Here is a 26,229-nt window from a genome sequence, read left to right on the forward strand (position 1 = left end):
GTATGTACTTGTATATATTTATGTTCATCTGTTCCCTCATAACTTCTAAAGTACTCATTATAATTTGACAAACGATATGTCATTCGAATCGTCTTAGGGTCGGTTGCACCAAACCGTTAAAGAGTTCGCTAAATTTTTATGTATGGAAAGTTTCATAGTAAAGCGCTGGGGCTGACGTTGATCAGTCTGTCAAATGTGGTTGGTGCAACTGGCCCTTAGTCGTCCGCTGGTTATAGGTTATATGACGTCACTACAATTTGAACACGGCGCCCTCTAGAGGTCATAAAGTCATCACGAACGTTAATATAATTATATTATGTACTATGAGCGTCATATACTAAAAGACTCGGGCGTAGCCCAACGTACGTGGCGCGGTGTACGCGTCCCAAAGCCAAAGGAGTCGGGCGTAGTCCGATATATGCGGCGCTCTGTGTGCATTTCTGTATTGACGACGCCCTCGCAATAGTACATTATTGTCGAGGCTCGGAAGTAGCTACTTGCAGGCTGAGGATTCGTTTTAAACGGACGACCTTGGGAGTCCGTTTAATTGAATCCGAAGCCAGCAAGTAGCCTTCCAGCCGAGTCATATATAGTGCTTTTCTCAAAAATGGTGCAAGAAATATAAATATAATAGGAATATTTTACAAAAGCAACGTTCTTACGTATATATTTTCACAGACAAAAGTAGAAATAATTGAAAAAATTAGCTTTGCCGCCTTTTTATTTTTTTAATAAAAAAAATAGAAGTGTATTTTTCTGCCGAAAATACGTCAACCTATTTGAGACAGTTAAATAGTCGCGGTACTAATCATCTGTTTGGCTGTTTAATGGGCCTGTGCCTTCATTTGATATGGCCATTTCAACTTTTAAAAAGTTTGGAACTCGACAAATAATGGAATTTGTATGCAACATTGCAGTCCCAAAATCGAGACTGCAATGTTTTTAACTTTTTAATTTTTGACTGACCATAAACTACGCGCTTCGCGACCTATTTTTAAACGGCAAAGTCGACTTTGCCGTCCATTTTTGAGAAAAAGTAATATAAAGTGACTTCAAATCACAAACAAAACATCCTCCAGACTGAGCATAGTCGCACTACCCCCTCTGCCACGCATTACTCCATGTTCCAGTCGAAAGTGTCTTTGTGTGACGTCCGTGTCTTTGAACGGACCAATCACGACACGGGACTTCGCTCACCTCGTCCCGCGCACCCCCGCATTTTTGGCATCATCGGTTGCATGAAATAATTGCTCTAAACTCGGTCTAGAGGATTCCTAGTCTATGCTTCAAATAGTCATCAGTACGAAAGCATGACCCCAAAATTAATTAAATTAAAAATAAGTTCTAAAACTAAAACACGACTAGCCGACTACTACTGTAAATCGCGCTGTAAAAAGTATAAAACAAGATAGAATTCTGAAAATATAATACTGGAAATATTATTTATGTTATCATTTTTAAACTAAAAAATATAACGTAATATAATTTACTATTTTTTTTTTATAAATTTACAGAGATTCAGAGGATAGCCGTGGTCGTATGCCACGTTACCTTAAAGTTTATAATTGCGTGGCATACGACCACGGCGATCCTTTGAATCTCTGTAAATATATAAAGAAAATAGTAAATTATATTACGTGCTATTTTTTAATTAAAAAAAATTATAATAATATAATAATAAGCCCGCAGGGCAGCTTGTGGCGAGCTGTTGGGGAGTAATGACCCCACGGACCCGAGTGCTCCCGAGAGTCGGTCAGGGTCTCCGTCTCCGGCGTGTCTTCGTCGGTCGGAGTGGACCCCAAGGGGACCCAGCAGAACTCTCAGCTCTGGCTTGCCTTCATTGGCCGTCCAGAGAGGAGTCGCTAGAGCTATATGCTCCAGGGGTGGAAGTGAAAGATGCATAAGACGCGAGTTGGCACAGTGGCTGTTATAACAGCCACTGGGTAGAAAGCGGCGCACACCTCTCGACACCCCTGAGCCGCTTACATCAGTGTTGCTCCTGGTCGTCTTTACGACGACTTTCAGGGGCCCACCTAGTTAGTGGCAAGACATCGTCTGCCTCGATAACGTATAGAAACATTGTTATGGCAGGTGTCCGGACCTCTCGACAATAGCCCAATCTTTTGACCTGCCAAACTTCAACACCATAACCGGCACTCTTCTCCATTGCATTTACAATAGCTCCTACGCCAGCTGGGACCGATTTACGGGTATCTATTTGTACCCGTGAATGGGTTCTAGTTGGTGTATTACACAACATCAAACTTGTCTTAAAGGGCCTCTGTGCTGTTGGCTTCGGCCCCACGCACGCCTCCCAAAGGTCCGGGACCCCATGGTCCCGAGATATGGAAAGACATACAAATAATAATAATAATAAGCCCGCAGGGCATCTTGTGGCGAGCTGTTGGGGAGTAATGACCCCACGGACCCGAGTGCTCCCGAGAGTCGGTCAGGGTCTCCGTCTCCGGCGTGTCTTCGTCGGTCGGAGTGGACCCCAAGGGGACCCAGCAGAACTATAAGCTATAAGCTCCAGGGGAGGAAGTGAAATATGCATAAGACGCGAGTTGGCACAGTGGCTGTTAATAGCCACTGGGTAGAAAGCGGCGCACACCTCTCGACACCCCTGAGCCGCTCACACAGGTGTTGCCCTTGAGCCATCCTAGATGTCGCTTTTTGTGGGGGCCCATCTTGTGAGGGCGAGTCACCGTCTGCCGGAAATAAAATTGCATACCGTTTTATTAGGCAGGCGTCCGGTTTTTTACCCTATAGCTCAGTACTTAGTCCATCGCTTTCACCCAATATCCTAGTTCATTTTAGATACCATCAACTCTCAATAGCCCTTACACTTTGGCGGGTGCTGCCTCTGCGTGCGTCCCATGACACGGGCAAGGGCAGCATCCGCTCGGTGTACCCCTTACATTTCATTAAAGTGTCAAAAGGGCCTCTACGTGTTGGCTTCGGCTCCGCGCACGCCTCCCAAAGGTCCGGAACACCATTGTTCCGTGATGGGAAAGACATACATAATAATAATTTGTATGTATGTTGATTCGACGACCATTGACCCGATAGTCGTTTCAGTGAACGGTTTAATAGCGAAGAGTCCTACATCTTGAGAGACTCTCACTAGGTGGTTGGATCAAGGGACAGATGCAGAAGGCGGTGATCTTGGACACGGCGCGGTTAGTACGTCGGTTCCTCTCTCTGTGGCCCTGACCCCCGGTAGCTTGGGCCTTGCCCCGCTGCTGGCGGCACCCTAGGTTAGGTTTTTTATAATGTGTTTATATGTATTTTTTATTGTTTTGTAAGTGTTTTTATATTTTACTTTTATATTCATATTATAAAAACCCTAGCCTAAGAAGAATGAATTTAAAAAAAAATCAGCCTATAAGCATCCCACTGCTGGGCACAGGCCTCCTCTCATCGAGAGGGCTTGCTGGGCTATAGTCCCCACGCTAGCCCAATGCGGATTGGGGACTATATTTCCTGTATTATATTTTTAGATAAGAATTCTTGTTTCAATTCATACTTTTTACAGCGCGATTAGCAGTAGTAGTCGGGTTTTAGTTTTTGAACTTATTTTTTATTAGTATTTGTTGTTATAGCAGCAACAGAAATACATCATCTGCGAAAATTTCAACTGTCTAGCTATCACGGTTCATGAGATATAGTCTGGTGCCAGACGGACAGAGGAGTCTTAGTAATAGGGTTCCGTTTTTACCCTTTGGGTGCGGAACCCTGAAAAACAACGGAAGGATCCTTCTGATTTTGAAATCTTTATGTAAATACACAGTGCTGTTTACCTTTGGCAGATAACTTTCTTCTTTTAGGTGATTGGAGGATGCTCTTCTTTTTTTTAGAATAATCATGGTCTAGTAAATGCGACTGTCTCGATGTAGATGCCTCTGTAATTATGAATAAAATATTTTATTACATTTGGTAATAAGGAGTTACCATCTCTAAGATGTTTGCTAAAAACCTAACGTGAACTAGGCGTCGTTGAAGAATTTCAATCTGATCATCATCAGCAGTTCCACGTCATCAAATGCCACGTTTTAGGGTTCAGTACCTCAAAAGGAAAAAGTTCCGTTTTTTAGGATCACTCGTGCGTCTGTCTGTCTGCCCGTCTGTCACAACTACTGGACCAATTAAGTTGAAATTTGGTACACATATGTAAATTAGTGACCCAAAGAGGGACATGTTTTCTTTTATAATTTTAAAATACATAGGTTCGAAGCTATATAAGAAAATAGCCAAAAAATTACCATTCCCCTCCCCTTTATCTCCGAAACTACTGGGTCTAAAATTTTGAAAAAAATACACAAAATAGTTCTTTACCTACAGATGGCAGGAAATTAGATTAGAAATGTGCAGTCAAGCGTGAGTCGGACTTATGTACGGAACCCTAGGAACGCGAGTCCGACTCGCACTTGGCCGGTTTTTTTAAACATATTATATATTATGCTTGATTTATTGAAGTGAAACTAAAATCACAATACCTATATATGCCTGTCATATTTAAGGAGTCCATTCGATTCCTGATGGATCTCATCATCAGGACTCAAACTTGACAATACAATACAAATACTATATTACACACCTCAATAAAAGGAAACAACGCAAAAGAAAACAGAAACACAAGCAGAGTTTACCTGTAGTAGCAGATAACTTTTTTCTTTTAGGTGATTGGAAGCTGCTCTTGTTTCTTTTACAATAATCATGATCCAGTAAATGCGACTGTCTTGATGTAGGTGGGTCTGTAAATTAAAAAATGATATTATTAGTGCAGTAATTGGCACAACACGTGCATAGTTATGTCGAAAGTTTAAAGGGCCATAATGTACTGTAAAATGTTGATAATTATTAAGAAGTACTGTATCCGTAAAAGTGTATGGCGACTTTATCAATGAATTCATTCATAATTTCTCCATGCATTTTCGCAGCTCACTATACTGGTATATAACTTTACATTTTTCTAATATTTCTAGTGCCAGGCCCTGGGCCAATAAGGGTCTACCTATATCATTTTAATATGTTTACTCGACTACGGCAGGGATTGCTGTCTACATGTATTGCTTACACGAAAATACCAATTTAACATTTTGTGGATATTTTGTATGGGAGCGTCAAATTTTTTTCGCTATCTCGGGGTTAGTCCCATATTAAATGTTGCTGAGTAGGACCTATTATATTCACCCTGTACATTATTGCAGGTGACTGGTGCATCATATATAGATGGTCAAGCAAATCTTGTCAGTAGAAAAGGGCGCCAAATTTAAAAAAACGCGCGTAACCTTTCAGCAGCATAGACAGCCTCATTGACCGTAGTCCACACTAAAGAGTCGTGAATGTTCAAAAATTGGACTACACAAGAAAAGCACTGGAAAGTGTGCACAGAGTTGACGCGATGTGGTTGTGCTATAGACTGCCAAAGGAGATCGTGATAGCTATCACGGTTCGTGAGATACAGCTTGGTGACAGACGGATGGACGGACGGACGAACAGCGGAGTCTTAGTAATAGGGTCCCGTTTTACCCTTTGGGTACGGAACCCTAAAAATGTAGGCGCGAAGGGTTATCGGCCCATAGAAAATTTGTGTTTCCGCCTTTTTCTACTGATAAGATTTGCTTGACCAAGTATATTAACATTATTAACTCTATTTACCTGAACTGTGTCACCGTTTCCTTTTACGTGATTGGGATATTTATTTGTGACTTAATCTTTGACCTGACAGCTGTTGCTCGAGCATATATGATTCTGTAAATATTCAAAGCATATAATTATAATCTAAATAGAGTCTGGCCAGCCAAATATTGTTGACAGATATTTCTTTGTTGTATCACCAATTGTCTATCATTTTAAAAAAAAGCTAAAAGTCAGTTGTCAATTTATGTCATTCATTCAAATTGTTTGCGGTTTATAAGGGGTTTATTTTAAATAATATTAATAATTACTATACCGAGTGAGGTCCGCAAACTACTATTTAAGCTCGTAAACAATTACGATGATGTGCGGAGTCGACGTGAAGCGTTGTATAACGAAAAACTGCAATGTTTACAAGCGTAAAAAATTTAGTAGGTTGGTGCTCTATATATTTTGATACTTTAAGTGCTAGTTCTAACATTTGCCTATAACTTTGATTAAAGTATGTGAATTTATTAATACCATAATCTCATAAACAGGATAAGTGTGTAAAGAAACGGATAAACTATAAGTTCTGGAAAATATCAATAAAATCAAAACATTGGATCGTAAACATGTCTGTTTGTCGTTGACTGTACTTTGCATAGTGGTAGAAATTATGTGCGCTGACTTTGAGTGCACGTCAACGTATATTTAATTTATTTCCTTAGGTACCTTATGTGTGCACAGAAAATCAAAAATATTTTCTAGTATCAAAACTAATTCTTACTACACAAAGTGTGACCAGCCCAAGATCTTTTGAATTTTTAAATCTGGGCGTAAAGGAAACTATGATAAGTCCATATGAAGATGTATATTGTCGAGGAATAAGCACTGATTACAAATTTAGGCTGTTCAGCAGAAAGGTCGAAACGAATGTGACGGCATCACGCACGCGAACAAAAGCTGTATATTTATTCAAACATTTAAACTTGTTCAGACGTGGCTCACTCCGCGATTTCGTCGCTTTGCTACAGGTAGTTAAAAGTGCATCCGTTCCGCCCCAATTTTGGGGAAAGCCATAAGCCGCGCGTGGCGCTGTCGCCACCTAGCGGCCATATCTGTGCTGATCGTAACAGACGCGTTTTGTTAGAGAGTGAGTCTTCTGTACCTAGTACTATTATTTACCCTGTGACTTGTTCCACGTGCGTTTATGCAGTAACCTATAAAACAAGATGCTTTTAGTTTACGAAGACACTTTCCAACACTGGCCCTTAAACCAAAGCAATCTTGTTTAAACACACAAACACAAAACTTAAGTAGTGACCGACACTTCTAATAAATAAAAAACCGGGCAAGTGCGAGTCGGACTCGCGCACGAAGGGTTCCGTACCACAATGCAAAAAAAAAAAAAAGCCAAAAAAAAACGGTCACCCATCCAAATACTGACCACTCCCGACGTTGCTTAACTTTGGTCAAAAATCACGTTTGTTGTATGGGAGCCCCATTTAAATCTTTATTTTATTCTGTTTTTAGTATTTGTTGTTATAGCGGCAACAGAAATACATCATCTGTGAAAATTTCAACTGTCTAGCTATCACGGTTCGTGAGATACAGCCTGGTGACAGACAGACGGACGGACGGACGGACGGACGGACGGACGGACGGACGGACAGCGAAGTCTTAGTAATAGGGTCCCGTTTTACCCTTTGGGTACGGAACCCTAAAAAGTAAATTAACAAAAACATATGCACTGAACTTTCGCTACACCGTATCAACAAAGTTCAGTTATCCACATATGTAATTCAATAAATGTTTATAAAATAAACGAGTCTTTTAATTTCATGTAATCACTATCATGTTTGACTAAACCAACAAATAACCCTGATGGTAATTATATTAAGAACACAATTATTACATATAATACATAGTTATATGCATTTACCTATGACAGTAATGTGAGTTGTCTCACAAACTTACTGTGTTTAACTTTACACAACGCTTTTGTCAGTATATCTGCCAACATATCATTAGTATTCAGATACTCAATAGTAATCTTATTACTATTTACAAGTTCTCTAATAAAATGATGCCGTATATATATCGATATGTTTGGTCCTAGCATGATGTAAAGAGCTTCTACACAATTTTAGCGACTAATTGTCATTGAAAATTGTCGGTACAATTTCTTTATTTATAATTTCTTTCAGAAATGTACTAATAAACAAACCCTCTTTACAAGAATTTGACAAAGAGTAGTATTCGGCTTCGGTAGAGCTAAGGCTAACTGTTTTTTGCTTGCGACTTTCCCAAGTAACTACTGACTCACCTATTTTAAAGACGTAGCCCGTGTACGACCGGCGGTCTACGTCGTCACTGCCCCAGTCTGCATCCGCATATCCAGTGATATCCAGCTGCTGCTTGCTTTTCTTAAAAGTCAAACGGAGATCCAAGGTACCTTTCAAGTAGCGCAAGACTCTTTTGGCTGCTTTCCAGTGGGTCTCTGTAAGTAAATGATTCATTAAATTGACTCAAGTAGCTAACTGCGTATGCGATGTCTGTCGGGTACAGATAGCAATATACATAAGAGAACCTACAAGACCTCTATAATCATAGGTATCATCTCTTTGATTGCCCCTAGGTAAATTAAGTCCTGTTTCCATGGGAGTATTCGACATCCTGTAATTTTGTGCTGGCTAAAGCTAGAACCCTAAATTTTCAGTGACATATAGGGCTTAACATGCTTTAGGTATATTCTCAAAAACATTCAATTTGAACTTGTAGTTTAAGAATTATTGTACGTCAAAGTTCCTTAATTTCGACACTGACACACTCACTCACTCACTCACTCACTCACTCGCTCGCTCACCGATCATCATAATTCTAAGATACTTCTAGCATACCCACAAGCTTCAAAGGGTCTAGCAGGCTAAGCGAACAAGAAGTGCCCCCAACGACGGATTTGGTCATTCTTTCAGGTGGTGTACTGGCAGGTCCTAAGAACACTCTATGCTTAATATCAGTCCTCGATCTTCTTTTGTTTTTGTTTTCGAGTTATTCAAGATAATGTAAAATAATCAGTGTATCATTGAAAGTGTCATATTTTGTAAACTGTTCAAGTTAGATAAACCAAACAAAATTATATTTGACAACAATAAAATAGACTACAAAATGGATATGTTTAACCTGCATCATGTCCTTATACTTCATTATAAAAAAAAAAAAAAAATATTTTTCTTCTCGTTTTTTTTTATACTTTTCGCGGAGGTTATTTTTTGACATGACGCACGAAGATTTATGCAAATATTTTTATATGTGTATGTAGTGGGTATTAGTGGCTACTCATGCATATTTTTTTTGTAGGTGTACCTCCGCGAAAAGTATTTAAAAAATGAGAAGAAAAATAAAATGTTTTTTTTATAATGAGTTGTACTCACAAGACATTGCTTCCCTCCAATTGTCAGCGTCTGGACCACTCAGTGCTTCTTGTATAGTCCGTGGAGCATCTGGATTGGACGTGCCCGCTAGGAATCCAAAATGTGGAGAACCCGTTGAAGTGTCCGAAGTATCCGTACTCTCCTTCTCTGGAATATAAGTTGCATCGGCCGGATCATCACATTCACCTGAGCTAGACGAATCATGTATTATGACCGTACTCGTTCGATCGCTCGTACTCTGAGAATTTTATGTCAAATTGGCATCATCAGACGTACCACAGCTGTGATCGTGGCCCACAAAAATGGACTCGCCGGAAGACCAGCGCCGACTCTCGGGTCGGCATTATGCTGAGGCGAGCCCATTTCATGGTAAACAATATGTAATTATGTACCTATGTCTAACCTTATCATTGTTACTTTTGTATGTAAAATAAGTTTATCACGAAAAATAAATGATTTATGATTTACCACTCACTACTAGTGTTAGCGGTACAGCCTGAAATTCGGGAATTAGCTGCAAATGGTGTTAAAGGTATGAAAATCGGTACGATTTATCTTTAGACCATTTGAATCAATTTGACCCGTAGCACCAAAAGAAAAAAAAGTAGAAGAGTTATGACGTCATCTTTTTTTGTATGGAAAAAAAAACTTTTTTGTTCAGAAACCAATCTTGTGTGGTATTAAATGAAAGGGCATTCAGAGCCGGTTCTAAAAATATATCACATTATTATATTTCCGTCACTATTATAATAACCCTTTGTATGCTGACAATACCCAACAAAAATGTACTTTTTGCCTTTCGGATCTAATTTTGAACGCATCAAAGTCATCGCATAAGCCACAGAACCAAAGATACGTAAATGACTTAGAGATACCTTTTTCCCACTCCACTTTTCTTCGGGAGCTAGTGCTCCCCAGTACAGCTTTCGTAGGACAGCGGTTTTTGACGCGTGTTAACGGCCTCCGCCCAGAATTCGTTGCTTAGGCCCGCATCTTGCAGCCTGCATCACGGTCCTGTTCGCGCGTTCTGCGACCCCGTTCTGAGCAGCGGAGCCAGGAACAGTGGTTTGATGCACGATGCCATTGCTCTTGAGATACGCCTGAAAAGCAGAACTTGTGAATTCTCCTCCATTGTCGCTACGTAGCGATTTTATCTTTTTACCTGTCTGGTTCTCCACTAAAGCTTTGAACCTATCAAATACTTCACCTTTTTTAGTTAAAAAGTACACAAACTTCTTTCTAGAATAGTCATCTATGAAAAGCAAGAAATACCTCGCACCGCTGAATGAGGGAGATGGTAGCGGCCCACAGACGTCTGCATGTACTTAAACCCAGGACCTCTTTAGCCCTGTTGAGAGATTTCTTAGGAAAGGGGACCCTACTTGCCTTACCCTGTACACACGCTACACACGTTTTAAAATCTCTACTATCATATGATATACCAGAAACCGTGACGGCATCACGCACGCGAACAAAAGCTGTATATTTATTCAAACATTTAAACTTGTTCCACGTGCGCTTATGCAGTTACCTATAAAACAAGATTCTTTTAGTTTACGAAGACACAATTAATTAATTAGAAATTATTAACAAGAACATGAATTTCCCGCCAAAACTTTGTGTAATATTTCAGTAGCCAGACTCTACTGAAAACGTAGGATAGGCCTTACGGGCAATAAGAAAGTGCCACCAGTACAGCTGTGTCACGGACACGAATTCGAGCCAATCGTGCAGTCAACAATCAACCAACTGCGATTGGTTGATGAGTTCGCATCAAGCGCGCTGCCATTGGTTGCAACTAGTTGCGTTAGACTGCACTATTGGCTATAATTCGTGAGGCACACCGCTGAACTAGCACTAGCATCATTCATAGTGCCCTAAGGCCCGTCCTTAGATATATGTTAATGGAAAACGTTTCAAGAGATTTAGCTGTCAAATACAAGCTAAAACTTACCCGAGTTACTAGGCCCAGCGATAGCTTCTACTTGAGGTAGTGAAACTTCATTGTCATTCCTTTTATCAACAATGTTTGAATAAGCATTATTGAAAAAATTCAGCTGAGTTTCATCAGTGATTGGAATAGCTTCAAGCTTTTGTAATGGCATGGCTTGAGATGGCAGCTGCTGTCCAGGCATGAATGAATCTGTAAATATTAAAAGTGTAAAAATATAATAAAAATCCTTTACTCATCCAAAAGAGGTATAGTATAAGTTATAACTGTCAAATAAAGGTTTAAAAATTACCCGAGTTACTAGGCCCAGCGATAGCTGCTACTTGAGGTAGTGAAACTTCATTGTCATTCCTTTTATCAACAATGTTGAATAAGCATTATTGGAAAAATTCAGCAGAGTTTCATCAGCGATTGGAATAGCTTCAAGCTTTTTTAATGGTATGACTTGAGATGGCAGCTGCTGTCCAGACATGAATGATTCTGTAAAAATTAGTGTAAAAATATAATTAAAATCACTCATCTCATCTAAAAGAGGTAGGTATAACTGTCAAATAAAGGTTTAAAACTTACCCGAGTTACTAGGCCCAGCGATGGCTTCTACTTGGGGTAGTGAATAAACTTCATTGTCACCGATCGCCAGAGGGTCGAGATTCGTAGGAATGTTCCTTTTCGAATAAACATGACAAGGAAAATTAAGCAGCATTTCATCAGGAAGTGGATCAGCTTTTAAATTTTTTGAAGGTATGGCAGATGGCAGACGTTTTAAGTTGATTGATTTTTTTATTAAAAGCTTTTTTTCGAAATGGTCTGCGCATACAAATTTTAATTCATGTAACTTTTCTATGGGAAGATATACCAGGTCTTCGTTCCCAATTAATTTGACCCACTGTTTGCACCTGAAAACATTTAAATGTGTTATATAATTACAGTTTGCAAGCAAAATGTAGCGTGAAAGGAAGATTCTAAATAAGTTTTTGGCAAAAATTTCATTTTTGGTACAAGCTTTTATCGCTGACTGTACTTTTCTTACGACAGACAACTAATACTCATCGAGACAATTCTAAAAACCCCTAACACGATTAGGTTGCGTTGTTTCATCACAGAGTTCCTATGGCCACCTCCTGTCTCCATCATCAGATCAGCTCGAAGATTTGACAGACTACGGGACAGGTGAAGGCAAATAAAAGCTTGTAAAATGGGAAGTTATGTGACTGTTTCTGTTTCTGTAAGGAAGATATAGATCTGGGAAAATTTTCGGAGAATTAATTATAGTCATATCGCATGCAAGATAGAGCTAGACCATGAAAAGTCTGCAGCGATTTTGATACCTTGCCCACGCAGTGCATGTGTTTATTTTAAACGTCAAACGTCTTTGAAATTATGACGTAGAAATAACACTTGCACCGCGTGGGCTATCAAAGTCGCTGCAGACTTTTCTTGGTCAAATTCTAACAGGAAATTTCACTCATCTTACTATATTATTTACATTGATAAACAAACAAAGCTGAAGTTATCGATACTTGTAGTACATCCCTAGTTGACAATGAAAAGGATATGAAATATCAAATTTTCTATGTGTTTTGGTGTGTTTACACCAAAATAAAGCTAAAAGTATCTAAAGCAATACTTACCGGTCTTCATCCAACGAGAATTTCGCCATGAATTTCCTTTTTTCGGGAACATCGCGAGTGTAGAGATTGCCACATATTTCGCATTTAAAGGCTCTGATTTTCGGTGGCATTTACACAAAATCTATGAAGTCACTATATGTTTTTATCACATTTGATTGTATTTAAAAATGGTAAAGGATTTTGAAAATTAAACTCCAAGAAATACGCGAGTAATACATGCAAGGCGCCATGACAAGCAAAGCAATATGGCTGACAGTTGACTAAGTTGACTTGACAGCTAAATAGCACTGACGTTTTGTTTTGCTTTATTGGCTATGGTTAGGTCACTATTTTCCATACAAAACTTTTTTTTGTTCCTAGTTGCGTCAGCCTGATTCTGACCCACGTTTTGTTGACGTTTTTGTTCCGCTCTGTGTGTCTATTTCTAATATTAAGTCAGTGACGCGCGTTAAAAAAGCGCTTGAATCTGGGCTATAACCGCGAAAATCGAAGTTCGCAAATTGCGGGCATTTTTCTCTGTCACTCTTATTACGCCTTCATTGGAGTAAAAGAGAAAGATCCCCGCAATTTGCGAATTTCGGTTTTCGCGGTAGCCCCTCTGTCCGCACTCTACACGCGCGTCTCGTGCTAGTGAGTATTATATTCTTTGGTCCATAGTCTAATAAAACATGGTCTTCCATTCCCAGAGTGACACGGGCAAAGAATATAATACTCACTAGGAGAAGAACGATAACTCCATACAAAAAAATGTCCCTTTCAAAAGTTCGTTTATACTACTAGCGCTCTGGTAGGATACCATTGTAATTAGAATTGACAACTCGTTTAGCCTAGCGGGTATTGGCAGTAATCCAGTTCAGGAAGCTAATGGTCCTGGGTTCGAATCCCGGAGAGGGAATTTCTTTTTGTATTTTTTTCTTTTTTGTTGGGGTCAGGTTTTTAAGAGCCCATCAATATGCACACTAGCGCCACTACTGAATACATTAAACTAGTTTTTATGTTACTGGATTCGTCAATCTACCCGTCCAAAGTTAAAACGGCCGTTTTTGTTTTGAGCACATAGATCGACGAATCCAGCAACTTAAATACTAGTTTGATGTATTCAAAAGGTACTTAAATACACAATACAGTCCGTAGCGGCCCCTTTTTTAAATTTAAATAATCACGATTATTTAGCAGTGGCGCTAGTGTGCACGTTGTTGGGCTCTTAAATTAGCATATCACAAATAAATAAAAAAATACGTTAAAAGATAATGATTAGGTACTATATTTAGAAATTCGTCAAATATAAAAGGTAACAAAAAGTTACGTATTAAGACATAAATATTTTCATTCCTATTAGCATTACTGTATATATGTTAGGAGTAATACATATGAATACATACATTGATATGGCAAATGGTTACAAGTTGTTGTTACATCTATCCGGTTATCGGACATTTTCTGCTTCACAGCTCCGCGCGGCGTTCTTGATCACCGGGAAACTAGTCTGGATATGCGGCAGATACGTGCCCTTTGAGCTTTTTCCAAGAAATCATATGACGGCCCAGGATTATAATATATTATTATCTCACGCTCAAGCCATCAATTTGATTGATTCAATTTCTAAAACAAAATAGTCACAAATTAAACAATATAATCTAACTTCCTAATTACTAACGTCGCTAATTCCTAGGGTCTAAATTTACCAGCTCAAACAATGTGAAGTTTTACATCTATGATGAATTTTGATTATAATTTCGGACGCGATATAACGTCCGCGGGTTTACGGGGATAGTAAGATTAAATTATTATATTTGAATTTGGTAATTTAGTACGCTCATTTTTATTTAAATATTAATATATTTCTTACCTTGAAATTATCGCTGTTTCTGGTTTCCACACACACATTAGGGCTTTTCATAATCCGGATAAGAATTGTTGATAAAGTCGCCATTGCCGGATACAGCAAGGAAGGAAGAGAGACAACGGTTTAATTTTAACTAAGCCTGTCTGTGCGAAGACGCATTTAGATATGTTGCTCGTACATATGAATAGTTTTTATTTTAAAAATTAATAGGAACCTAAATAAATATATTTCAAGTGAATAAATCGTTTTATATGAAAACTGATATGATATTTTTGCGTTAAATTACTTTTTTTTTTTTTTTTTTTTTTTTTTTTTTTTATATGGCGTTTATTACAGTAGCCAGTGTCATGTCGATATGTATATAAATCGAAAATTTAGAAATTATAATGAGATAATGAATAATAGTTGCTGATTTCAAAAATGGTATATATCAAAGTTTCAATTTATTAAGTTCACAGAAAGAAGCTAGAGCTAAAAATATAAATTTGTCTTTGGATTTAATCAATTGTATAATAGAAGTAGGTAAGGAAACTTTAAGGTGAAAAAGATCCGTATAAAGATAATCATGATTATATAAAGGGCATGCAAGAAAAATGTGATTTAAGTCACCTTCCTCCTGCCCACATTCGCACAGCGAGGAGTCTCGACTATGGATTTTTTTCAGATGGACAGGAGAACAGCAATGGCCCAGTCTCATTCGAATAATTATGGAACAGAACTGTTTTGGGATAAAAATCCTTGAGAACCAAGGTTTTCTTGGTACATCAGGTTGTACAAGGTAATAAGATTTGGTTCGGGATCGATTAGCGGCAGTCCACTTGGCCGACCAGGCTTGGAAAAGCCAACTAGAGGCCAGAGGGACTAAATCATAACAATAGTTCCTGAAAGGCGTTTTGTCACCGCAAACCACGGCTTCCTTAGCTACCCGATCAGCTCGTTCATTCCCTGAGACCCCTGAGTGGCCCGGAACCCAGATCAAGGCAACCTCAAACCCCCTTTTTTTACAAATTAGAAGATTCTCTTTAATTTGGAGGATAATTGGGTTGTGGAATTTGGACGAAAACGGGTTAGATAGTAGTGCTTGTAGACAACTACGGGAATCTGAAAAGATGATAGCTTTCTTAAGTTTGAAAAGAATAATAAACTTCACACTCTCCAAAATGCCAATACATTCTCCAGTATATACAGACGTTTCAGGAGGGCATTTAATTTTTTGTACTATGTTATATTGAGAGTGGAAAACTCCTACTCCCACACAGCCAGTTGGTGATAATTTAGACGCATCACAGAATATAGTGTTCCAGTCATGCCATTCGCGCGTAAGGATCTGGCGGAGGTACTCATCTGCATGAGGATCATTATGACAAATGTCGAAGTTTAGAATAACGCGGGGCTGGTAAATGATAATCGCGTAGTTAAATTCATACAAAGGTAGTCGGCGGGTATGGTAAACTGGATCTTTGAGAGTTTGAAACTTTCTTAGGCTATTCACAAGACAGGGTAGGTCAAGACGATTAAGGGCAGACACTGCTTTAAGGTCATATAAACGGTGAATGATAGGATGATACGAGAATTGTAGCGATCGGAAAAAATAACTATCCGCTAAGAATTGACGGCGCAAAGCGAGGGGAGGCTCAACACACTCTACCTGCATAGCCTTGATTGGGCTAGACCTCATTGCACCCAAAATAATTCTTAGGGCTTTCGATTGGATTAGATCAAGTTTTTTCAATCCAGCTTTATTCCCTGGTACCAAGAGATGGGAGCCATAATCTAATATGCTTCGAACAGTAGCATTATAAATTAGTTTCAGGGAAGTAGGATGGGAACCCCACCAAACTCCCGCTAGGCATCTGAGAGTGTTAAGTCCACGTTCACATTTTTTAACTAAATATTCAAAGTGTAGGTCCCCGGTTAGTTTAGAATCTAAATTAATTCCTAAAAATTTGTAGGAGGGACGGAAGGGAATATTAGAATCGTTGATCGGAACATTCAAATTAGGCAGGGCTCTTTTACGAGTATAAACGACTGCACAGCATTTAGAAGGAGACAGGGACAGACCATTATTAGAGAGCCAGTTATTTAAAGACTGAAGTGACATGTTGATAGACTCACTGGCAGAAACTAGGTTTTTATTTGAGGAGTAAATTAAAAGATCATCTGCATATTGGAGTACTTGGCAGTCAGAAATAGACCGCTCCAGGTCATGAGTGTAAAAATTGTACAGTAGGGGGCTCAGGACAGATCCCTGTGGTAATCCGCGCCAAACCAGTCTAGAAGGGTTGATGTGAGGGTCTTTGCCCCGGAATGTAACTTGCCTTTCGGAAAGTAGGTTACCCACAAGACAGGCCAATCTCGCAGGTATTCTCAAATTACAGAGTTTTTCTCGGAGAATGGAAAGTTGAACATTGTCGTAAGCAGCCTCGACGTCCAAGAATACTGCAAGAACCGAAGCTTGTTTTGAAAAATCTAGTCTTATATCCGTTGTGAAAATAGCCAAGCTATCAATTGTACTTTTACCTTTTCTAAACCCATATTGAGATTTTCCTAACAATTCGTGGTTTTCAAGAAACCATTCCAATCTGTTCTTGATAAGATGCTCTAAAATCTTAGTTAGAACGGACGATAAGGCTATAGGTCGGTATGATTGTGGGTCATTTGGGTCCTTACCTGGTTTGAGAATGGGCATTATCAGTTGAGATTTCCAGGACCGAGGGGGCCGGCCCGAAAGCAAAATAGAGTTAATTAGGCCAAGGAAGTAATTAAGGAATCGGTCACCAGCTTTAGCAATAAACGAATAGGGAATACCATCATGTCCTGGGGCGGAGTCTTTTACCGCTCCCAACACATTCCTGAGCTCCACAAGTGAGAACAACTGATCTAGGGGGTCAGATGAATGGTTATTCAGCAAACCTATAGTGGAGTCAAGAACCCCAGGAACATATGGAGGAGCTATTTTGGTTAGAAAAGATTCAGCCCATTGTAAAGAATTTGGGTAAGGACATTTACAAGGGTTATATGATCTTCTAAATTTTCTGATATTGTTCCAAACAATTGTATCCGGAGTAGAGGGACTTAAAGAGGAACAGAATGATTTCCACCCTTCAGACTTCTTATTCTTAAGCAAGATTTTGGTATCCGTCATGGTTTTTTTCAGTGAATCAAAATTCTCATTTGACATATTTACAGCATACTCCCGCTCTGCTCTTTTTCTAGCCCTGATAGCCTTAGAGCAGTCACTGTCCCACCACGGGGGAGAAGCCAGTTTGCCAACAACTGTGTTTTTAAGGGGAAAGACCTTATCCGCAGACGTCTTAATGGCTGCAATTAAGGCGTCGGAACAAAGCTCTATAGAGTGTGGAGTGATGGGAGGAAGATGTAACGTCTCATACTCTAGACGTTTTTTGTAACTATCCCAGTCTGCGTTGTTGATATTATATATTAGAAGGGGATAGGTTATTGAAGGTCTTTTAGAGGAACCAAAAGGAAGACACAGTAAAATAGGGAAATGATCGCTTCCATAAGTGCTGTCCAGGACTTCCCAGGAAATTCGAGATGCAAGAGAAGGAGAGCAAAGGGATAAGTCAACTGCACTAGCTGATTGATTAGGGAGAGAGCGTCGGGTGGGCGAACCCGAGTTTAGTAGGCATAAGTTGCATTTGTCCAATATATCTAGTAGAAACTGTTCTCCTAGAGCGTCATCTTTTTTCTCACAACCCCATATTAAAGCATGGTGGATATTAAAATCCCCAAGAACAATAATAGGTTGGGGGAGGGGTTCTATTAACTTCCTAAGAGACTTTAGGATGTTAGAAGAAGGATCAGGAATATAAAGGGATAAAAATGTAATGCCTTCCACACGAGCACAAGCTGCGTGGAAATTAGGACTATTATTAGGCAGTGAAATAGGTAAGTAGGAAATATGGTCTCTAATGAAAAGGGCACTTCCAGCACAGCCATCAGCCCGGCAATCCATTAGAGAACAGTAACTGGGGATTTTGAAATTGGAGTTTTGCTTTAGCCATATTTCTGATATGGCCAAGATAGCTGGATTGTATTTATTGATAAGGTAAAGTATCTCTTGTTTTTTATTGTTGATACTGCGACTGTTCCACTGAAGTATTACTTGGTCCATTATGATTTAACAGAGATGAAATAAAAGGCGCTACGTGGGAAATCAAAGAAGGGTTAGCCAAAGGGCTGGCGGGAGAAAAAATTTTTACGAAGGAAGAAATCAACTTTATAATTTCTGAAACTATGAATTGTTCCTTAGGGGGTGGTTGATTAGGGAAGACCGGTCTGGATTCGACAACCGGGGCCCTTGTCAAAGCATCATGAGCTCTTTTATCATACCCTTTTTCGAGGTGAGGAGGCGTGCGGGGTTGACGGAAAATAGTTTTTCTATAAGACTGCGGTTGGGGAGAAGAAGAGCAAGAGGCCGCAACATTGGCGTAAGATTTGTGAGAGACTTTAGCATGACGATTTGAGGCTTCAATGTAGGAGATATTCTCATCCCCCATAGTTTTTTTAATGTTTGATTGTCTAACAAATTCGGGGCAAGATTTGCTGTTGGCTGTGTGACCTGCCCCCAACCCCTGAGGGCAGATACAACAGAATGGTTGAGGTTCACCATCGCCGTTACAATTGTCCCCCTGATGAGCACCTCCGCAGCGGAAGCATCTAGGGAGAGACCTACATTTATCTTTCGAATGACCATACCGGCAGCATTTGTAACATTGGATAGTAGGGAGTTGATATTGTTCGACCACTAGAGAGTTCAGACATAAAAATACCCTCTTAGGGAGAGTTTGGCCGTCAAAAGTGACAATAACAGTTTCGGATGGAAGCCACGAGTAAGTGCCGTCTTGTTTGGTTTTTTTAAAATTGAGGCGTCTAATTTTAATGGGGACGGGGCCTCCCGAGTTTAAGGGGACCTTAAGATTTTCGAGCACCTCCTCAGGGGACCAGTCAGCAGGAATTCCTCGCACCAGTCCCAGTCTTGAGACATTAAAAGATGGCACAAAAGCCTTGTAGTGACTGTGTGTTAAAGTGGAAGATTCTAGGAAGTGGTTGGCATCTTCAGCGGAGTGGAAGCAGATTGATACCCGATTTCGCCCAATTCTTTTAACCGACCCCTCAACAATATTGGGAAATTCCCTTTTTCGCGTTTGCAGGAAACGCCCAAAGGTCACTGGGTGTAGAGTTGTTCCCGAATCTAAAGCCGCTTCTATTTTTTGAACGTATACCAAAAAAGGACCTTGATCATTGGTTGTGTATTTAGTGCGTCCAATTGGGGTAAGAGGGGAGGAAGGGGACTGAGAGGGAGTTTTATTTTCTTGCGAGTCTATTAAATGAGCCGGCGGAGTAAACACTGAAGACTGCGCCATCGATAGTTGTCCTGGCGGGATTTGACTCTCCTCTGAGCTGCAGTGGGGCTGATTAAAATCCATACTCGAAACATCCGACCATCTATCAGGGGGGCTGCCGGACCTGGAGCGGGCCCCCTTATCTTTATTTGACATTTTGTCGTTACGATCCTTTTCATGAAGCTCCTTACGCTTCTCCCTTTCGCGCCTATGAATTCGTTCCAAAACGGGAGTAGAAGACTCAGACAGATGTGAATTCTCGAAATTCTCATGATGAGCTAAGCTAAAAGATAAAGAACGATTGGGTTCTCCATCTCTCGGACGGTTTAAAGTAACGTCCTCGTTCATGAGGTGTTACTATGGTTGCCATGGGCAACCACCCTACAAGATAAAAAAGAAAATTATATCGCTTTTTATGCACTAACTAATACGTCTTACCACAAGAATTGGAATAGCAACATATAATTAGTTAAATTTAGCACTTATTTCACCAGCTGGGTATAAAGATAACGCCAGAGATTTAAAATATTTTAAAATTCAAATCAACCGCGATCGACACTCAACTGACAACCCCTTCAAGATAATCAAGATTCAAAATAACCGTTAAATTACTTTACTGACAGCATTGACATTACAGACTTTTGTAATGACCTATGTTCTTACCGGCCAGACCCAAATCAAGGCCTATCAAAGAGGCCTATTGACAAAGTTTTTTTTTTTTTTTTTTTTTTTTTTTTTATTAAGGAGGGTAGAGGCACGTCTACCCTTCGTAGATTTTATGAACATAGACAAAGACAAACTGAAATATAATAGATAACAATTTACATATATCAAAATATAAATAATAATTTACATATGACTACTTCATAAAATACAAATCAAAATATATTTGATAAAATAATTTCATTTGTTCCTAGAAATCGTATAGACAAAGCCAGTTCCAGCAATGTTGCTGTAGTAAAATATTTTTATGTTAATTACTGGCAATCTCTTCTGGGAACGGACAACACATATACAATTTTGAAGGGTCACATCGTTTCAAGGAAGTCAATAGGCCTTGGACACGGGCCTACGTCACAACAACATGGTCGCTATATATAGCGCTATCGCATATTATCATATAGCGCTGTCGCATGATGACGTAGGCCCGTGTCAGTTAGGTGACCTAGAAAAGACGGGAATGGAGTACCAGGCGGAGTATATTATTATACCATGCTTTGGTCTCGTGGCTCGGCTCGCGCGAGAATATATTTAAACCGCTTGTAACAAACAAGCGTACCCAAAGTTAACCGGATCAAGTCTAGTACGGCCGTCTGTTAACATTTTATGTGGCAATCTGTCAGCTTGTCAAGTCAATGTCATTTTTTCGTCGACGCTCTATTTGTTTACATTCACTTGCTTTAATTAATTGAATTTTATATCACAATTCTCAGTATCTTATTTTCTTCATGACTTTTACTCCTCGCTAAGTTTATCCAGGTGGATTCTGCCAATGTCGAGGTATAGACTTTTGACAAGGAGACGAGAATTATTTTTTTATTTTATTTATTATTTATTAATACACAGTACAGAGCTTAAATCTATACAGATCCCTGCAAAACTGTATTTACAGTTTGCCTGCAATGTTCGGTTGAATCACAGAATAAATAAAATGCATGATTGAATTTAGTTTTTTGTAGAAGGAACGCTGGGAACCTGGCTTGTCGGAGTGGGATTGTCTACATTTGCGCTTCAATGGAGACAAGCGATGGCAGCGTGTCGCAGCGAGTGAAGGAGGAATCTGAGTGGCACAGTGAAGGGGAACACAGTATGTTTTCTATATTCTATTTTTATAATACCCCGGCCTGGGAAGTAGGCAGAGACATAGTGTGGCCACGCTGCTCGCCATGCCGCTTATTATGCCCACCGCTCCTTATTTTGTCGGTTTATTGGCACAAAAGGACCAGCCAGGAGAGTCGCAATTATCGCGCGAGTAGGGCAGTGTGTGACCGGAGCGGGCAAAATTTTTAATTCTTTATTTGTATGAAACTACTTTATTAGAACTTTATTTTGTCACCAGCATTTAGTTATTCGACCAGTCTGCAATTCTACTAATACCCTTTCAACTTAGGACGCTTTCCAGTAACACGCTTATTTTTGATTGCCATACAACAAGTACATTTGGTAAAACATGTACAGTAGTAATTTTAGCACTCCAATACAATTGTATTATATATCTAAATAAATTTGAAAGACCTAGCTTTTATTTTATGTAAGATTCAACCATTAAAAAAATATAAATTAATAAATATGGATCAAAATACCTTGAACATATTTTTGGGGTGTTTTTATCATGAATTTTTTAAAATATTATATAAAATTATGCAAAACTGAGACAATAAATTACGTTGAATTATATAGTAAGTAATGTATCATAAAATAAGCTTTTAAACCATGTATGTATGTGAATAATAAGGGAAATGTATCTATAACATTTTTAGTTAAACTTTTGTGACAGAATTTATGGACCGACTAGGTATAAGGAATAGTAGAGCGGCGCAGAAGAAAGGCGAGGTGATCAAAATTACTTTTTTTTTTTTTTTTTTTTACTTTATTAGGTACACTAGACAGACATCGTACAATATCATGGGTAAGTAATACAATTGCACATTATGGCTTAAATCTAGCACGAGATCCAAAACAAGTGTACACAGCATGTTTTACAATTGAGCGGAAATATTACAAACTAATTAACACCATATTCCTATAGCTACAGTGAAAAATATCAGAGAAGAAATAACTATCTAAACATTACAATATAACGAGTAACGAACTTTACATTATAAAGACTATTAAACATCACTGAAACAAACTTAGAGGATTAAGGCAGATGTCATCAGTTAAGTGGGAGAAGAGGGGAAGAACTTTAACTCGCTTTTATTCTCTTAACAATAAAATTGCGTGAAAATCATTATGAACCACCGGTATTGTTTGTATTGTATTGTAGTACGGGCGATTTTCCGCAACTCGACGTCCTGCGCCTATTTTGCATGATAGGGGGTGGGCTAGTCCTGCCAGCCCAGCTCCTCGGGGAGGTCTCTCGGAGATCCAAGATGTTTTTCCCTGTATGGGGCCACTCCGCTGCATTCCAACACCACGTGAGAGGCTGTTTCTTCCTTCTCCATGGATCCACGGCATAGGGAACTGTCTGTGACACCTACACCTACTCGCCCCGGTATTACTTACCTAAGCTATCGGTATGCTGATAGATGTCATCTCAATACAATTTTGCGAGATTAGGCGTTATAGAGTTATAAATTGTCTGAGTACCCATAAGTTTTGAAAAATACTATACCCATATTGACCTGACTGACTGAAGATCATACATTTTGTTTTACAGTATTCGAAATAAAGGTGGAAGAGACTTTGGTGGAACAGAGAGCAAGCCCGTGCAGCGACACGCGGAGCCCGGCGCGTGACTACGACCCTCTAGCGGCGTCAGGGCGACCTTACGATGGTGAGTTAACACTAAGTTAGTGACAACTTTGGTAACTGAGCATGCCCATGCGGACGCGCGAAGACCTGCGCGTGACAGGGTTCTAGCCTCAGGGCTAGATTACGACGGTGAGTTAACACTATGTTAGTCACAAGTTTGGTAACAGAGCATGCCCATGCAGCGACGCTCTGAGCCCTGCGCATGACGGGGCTCTAACCACGGGGCCAGCTTACGATGCGAGTTCCTTAACACTACTAGTGATAATTCAGGGACCAAATCAAATTATTTTATTACATATTTCAAAATTAATTTATATTTTTAATTGTTTAGTGGCTTGTTACCAGCCACTGTGCCAACTCGCGTCTTATGCATCTTTCACTTCCACCCCTGGAGCATATAGCTCTAGCGACTCCTCTCTGGACGGCCAATGAAGGCAAGCCAGAGCTGAGAGTCCTGCAGGTCCCCTTGGGGTCCACTCCGACTGACGAACTTTTAATTAAAATGTGGTCAATATTTTGGTGGTCATTTACTATTTTTGGGCTTACAATGATTATTTTGGAGTCATTTGCTTTAATAGAATAGCAAGATTTTTATAATTTTGTTTATAATTTCACACTAAAATAGAGTTCTAATTTTGGTGATCATTTACTATTTTTGGATTAACTTACTAGTTTGGTGTCATTTTCTTTAATAGGATCGCAAGATGTAAAAATTTGGTTATCATTTCACATTAAAATGAAGTTATAATTTTGGTGATAATTTATTATTTTTGGTGATAAAATATTTTTTTTTATGTAAAATTTTACTATATCTGGTGATCAGTTAAATACCTATTATTTAATTGATTGATATAAATTATTTGATTGATTGAAAATTGAAAATTCAAACATACGTAGAATTAGACCAAGAAAAGTCTGCAACGATTTTGATAGCATACGCAGTGCAAGTGTCATTTATACGTCATAATTACATAGATGTTTAAAATAACACTTGCACTGCGTGTGCTATCAAAATTGTTGCAGACTTTTCTTGATCCAACTCTACATACAAATATTGCAAGTCAATTTTTTTTTTTATTAGAACACAAACAGTCATAATAAACTTATTGCATATGTCGTACACAATGTACAGAAACTGAGAGGTGATACAAACAGACCTGGAGGTTTAAATAAAAGCTTTATCATCATCATCATCATCTCGGCCATAAGACGTCCACTGCTGAACATAGGCCTCCCCCTTGGACCTCCATACGTACCGGTTGGAAGCGACCCGCATCCAGCGTCTTCCGGCGACCTAAAATAAAAGCTTATAAAAGAATAATTAAAATGATCACATGAAAAAAAATGTTATTAAGTTTCAAACAACATAAAAAAATCGTGTGGTTACAGTTTCAAACTCGTCGTCAGTCACGCAGCAGACCAAACGGGACACAGAAGAGACTCACCCGGGCGGCACTGGCGACCGACAAACCGACAACGACGAAGACTACAACTGTGACACCTGTGGCAAAACATTCCAACAAAAACATGATTTAATTCAGCACCTAAAAAAAGCCGCCACTGAATGTATACCTATAGAAAACTATACATATTCGGAAATCAAACAAAAACAACCTACAGGAAATAAGGCATTTTGGTGCGAAATATGCGAGAAACAATTTCGAGATTCCAGCGACATAGCGCGGCATAGGCGAATCCACACTGGTGAGAAACCGTACGCGTGCGAAGTATGCAAAAAACAATTTGCACAGCTAAGTGTTTTGAACAGACATAAACGAATTCATACAAATGAGAAACCCTTTCAGTGTGACGATTGTGAGAAACAGTTTAGGACTTCAAGTGACTTAGGTAAGCATAGAAGAATCCACGTGTGTGCAAAAAAATTTAACTGCGATTTTTGTAAAAAAGAATTTTGGGACGTGAATAGTTTGGCGAACCATAGACGTATGCATGAGAGCAAAATGCTTTTCTCCTGCGAGGTATGCAAGAAACAGTTTGCAGTGTTGAAATATTTGAAGAAACATGAGAAAAGAATTCATCGAATTTAAACTGTTGTGAAACATACTAACATTGAATAATTTTACGGTTTAGACTCACTTGTTTTTAGTCACTCGCGCGACATGTTTCGGAGAGCCTAGGTCTCCTTTCTCAAGCACTGACAGTGCCATGTCGAGCGAGTGACTAAAAACAAGTGAGTAAAAAACGTAAACTTATTCAAAAGAATTCATCGTTGACGGGTAAGCTGAAGGACTAAAGGAATGTGTATAAGCTAGCCCACTGTACTGTAGCGCACGATTACGTAACAACATTACGATACAAGTGCGTAAAGTAGGAAATTCGTAACAAGTGGCGATAAATTGAAACACGACCCAAGGGAGTGTTTTAAATCGACACGAGTTGCCAATTACCTTTTCGCACGTGTATTGTACGTTTTACAGCACATATGGCCCTTTAAATTTTCGACTTGGGCACGTATTGTGCTGATTACCGCACTAGGGCAGTAAAGTAGGACCATATGTACTGTAAAGTATAATGCTTGTTTGTCCTTGTCAGTCTCACATTTTTTTTTATTCCCCACCGTAAATTTAGTATGGATAATGGTGGGCAACAAATAAATTCGACCAATCATAGTGTCGCATTGTGTATGTGTTGTCCCTCACGGAGGCACGCGTATAGCACATCTATAGGATACTACCATCTATGTTTATACTTTGTAATTATTTCTAAGCAGTGCATTATATATTTTATAAAAATTAATAACAATGGTATTTAAAATAAAAGAGTGAATTCCAGTTTTCGCCTTTTATATTACATCTATCTTAACACTTGGACAGCGTCTTCTGAGAGAATTTATGAGGTGTCTCTCATATTCATAGTTTTTTCTTTAAGCTATTTAATACCTTAT

The 26,229-nt window shown here is 39.2% G+C and overlaps 1 protein-coding gene and 1 long non-coding RNA gene across 2 annotated transcripts; one reads left to right on the forward strand and one right to left on the reverse strand.

The window, feature by feature from the left end:
- Positions 1 to 4,673: 4,673 nt before the first annotated feature.
- On the reverse strand, positions 4,674 to 9,170 carry LOC134803475 (uncharacterized). Its single transcript, XR_010145986.1, has 4 exons — positions 9,057 to 9,170; positions 7,949 to 8,122; positions 5,662 to 5,754; positions 4,674 to 4,754 (listed from the first exon to the last, which is right to left on the reverse strand). It is a non-coding gene; the product is annotated as an uncharacterized LOC134803475 (long non-coding RNA).
- Positions 9,171 to 21,517: 12,347 nt separating this feature from the next.
- LOC134803374 (zinc finger protein 397-like) lies at positions 21,518 to 26,057 on the forward strand. The gene is made up of 3 exons (XM_063776187.1): positions 21,518 to 21,657; positions 23,230 to 23,346; positions 24,714 to 26,057. Exons 1-3 carry the CDS (start codon positions 21,585 to 21,587, stop codon positions 25,370 to 25,372), a joined length of 849 nt encoding a protein of 282 aa, XP_063632257.1. The 5' UTR covers positions 21,518 to 21,584; the 3' UTR covers positions 25,373 to 26,057.
- The last annotated feature ends 172 nt before the right edge of the window (positions 26,058 to 26,229 follow it).

This window comes from Cydia splendana, chromosome 26, assembly GCF_910591565.1.
Source record: "Cydia splendana chromosome 26, ilCydSple1.2, whole genome shotgun sequence".
NCBI lineage: Eukaryota > Metazoa > Arthropoda > Insecta > Lepidoptera > Tortricidae > Cydia > Cydia splendana.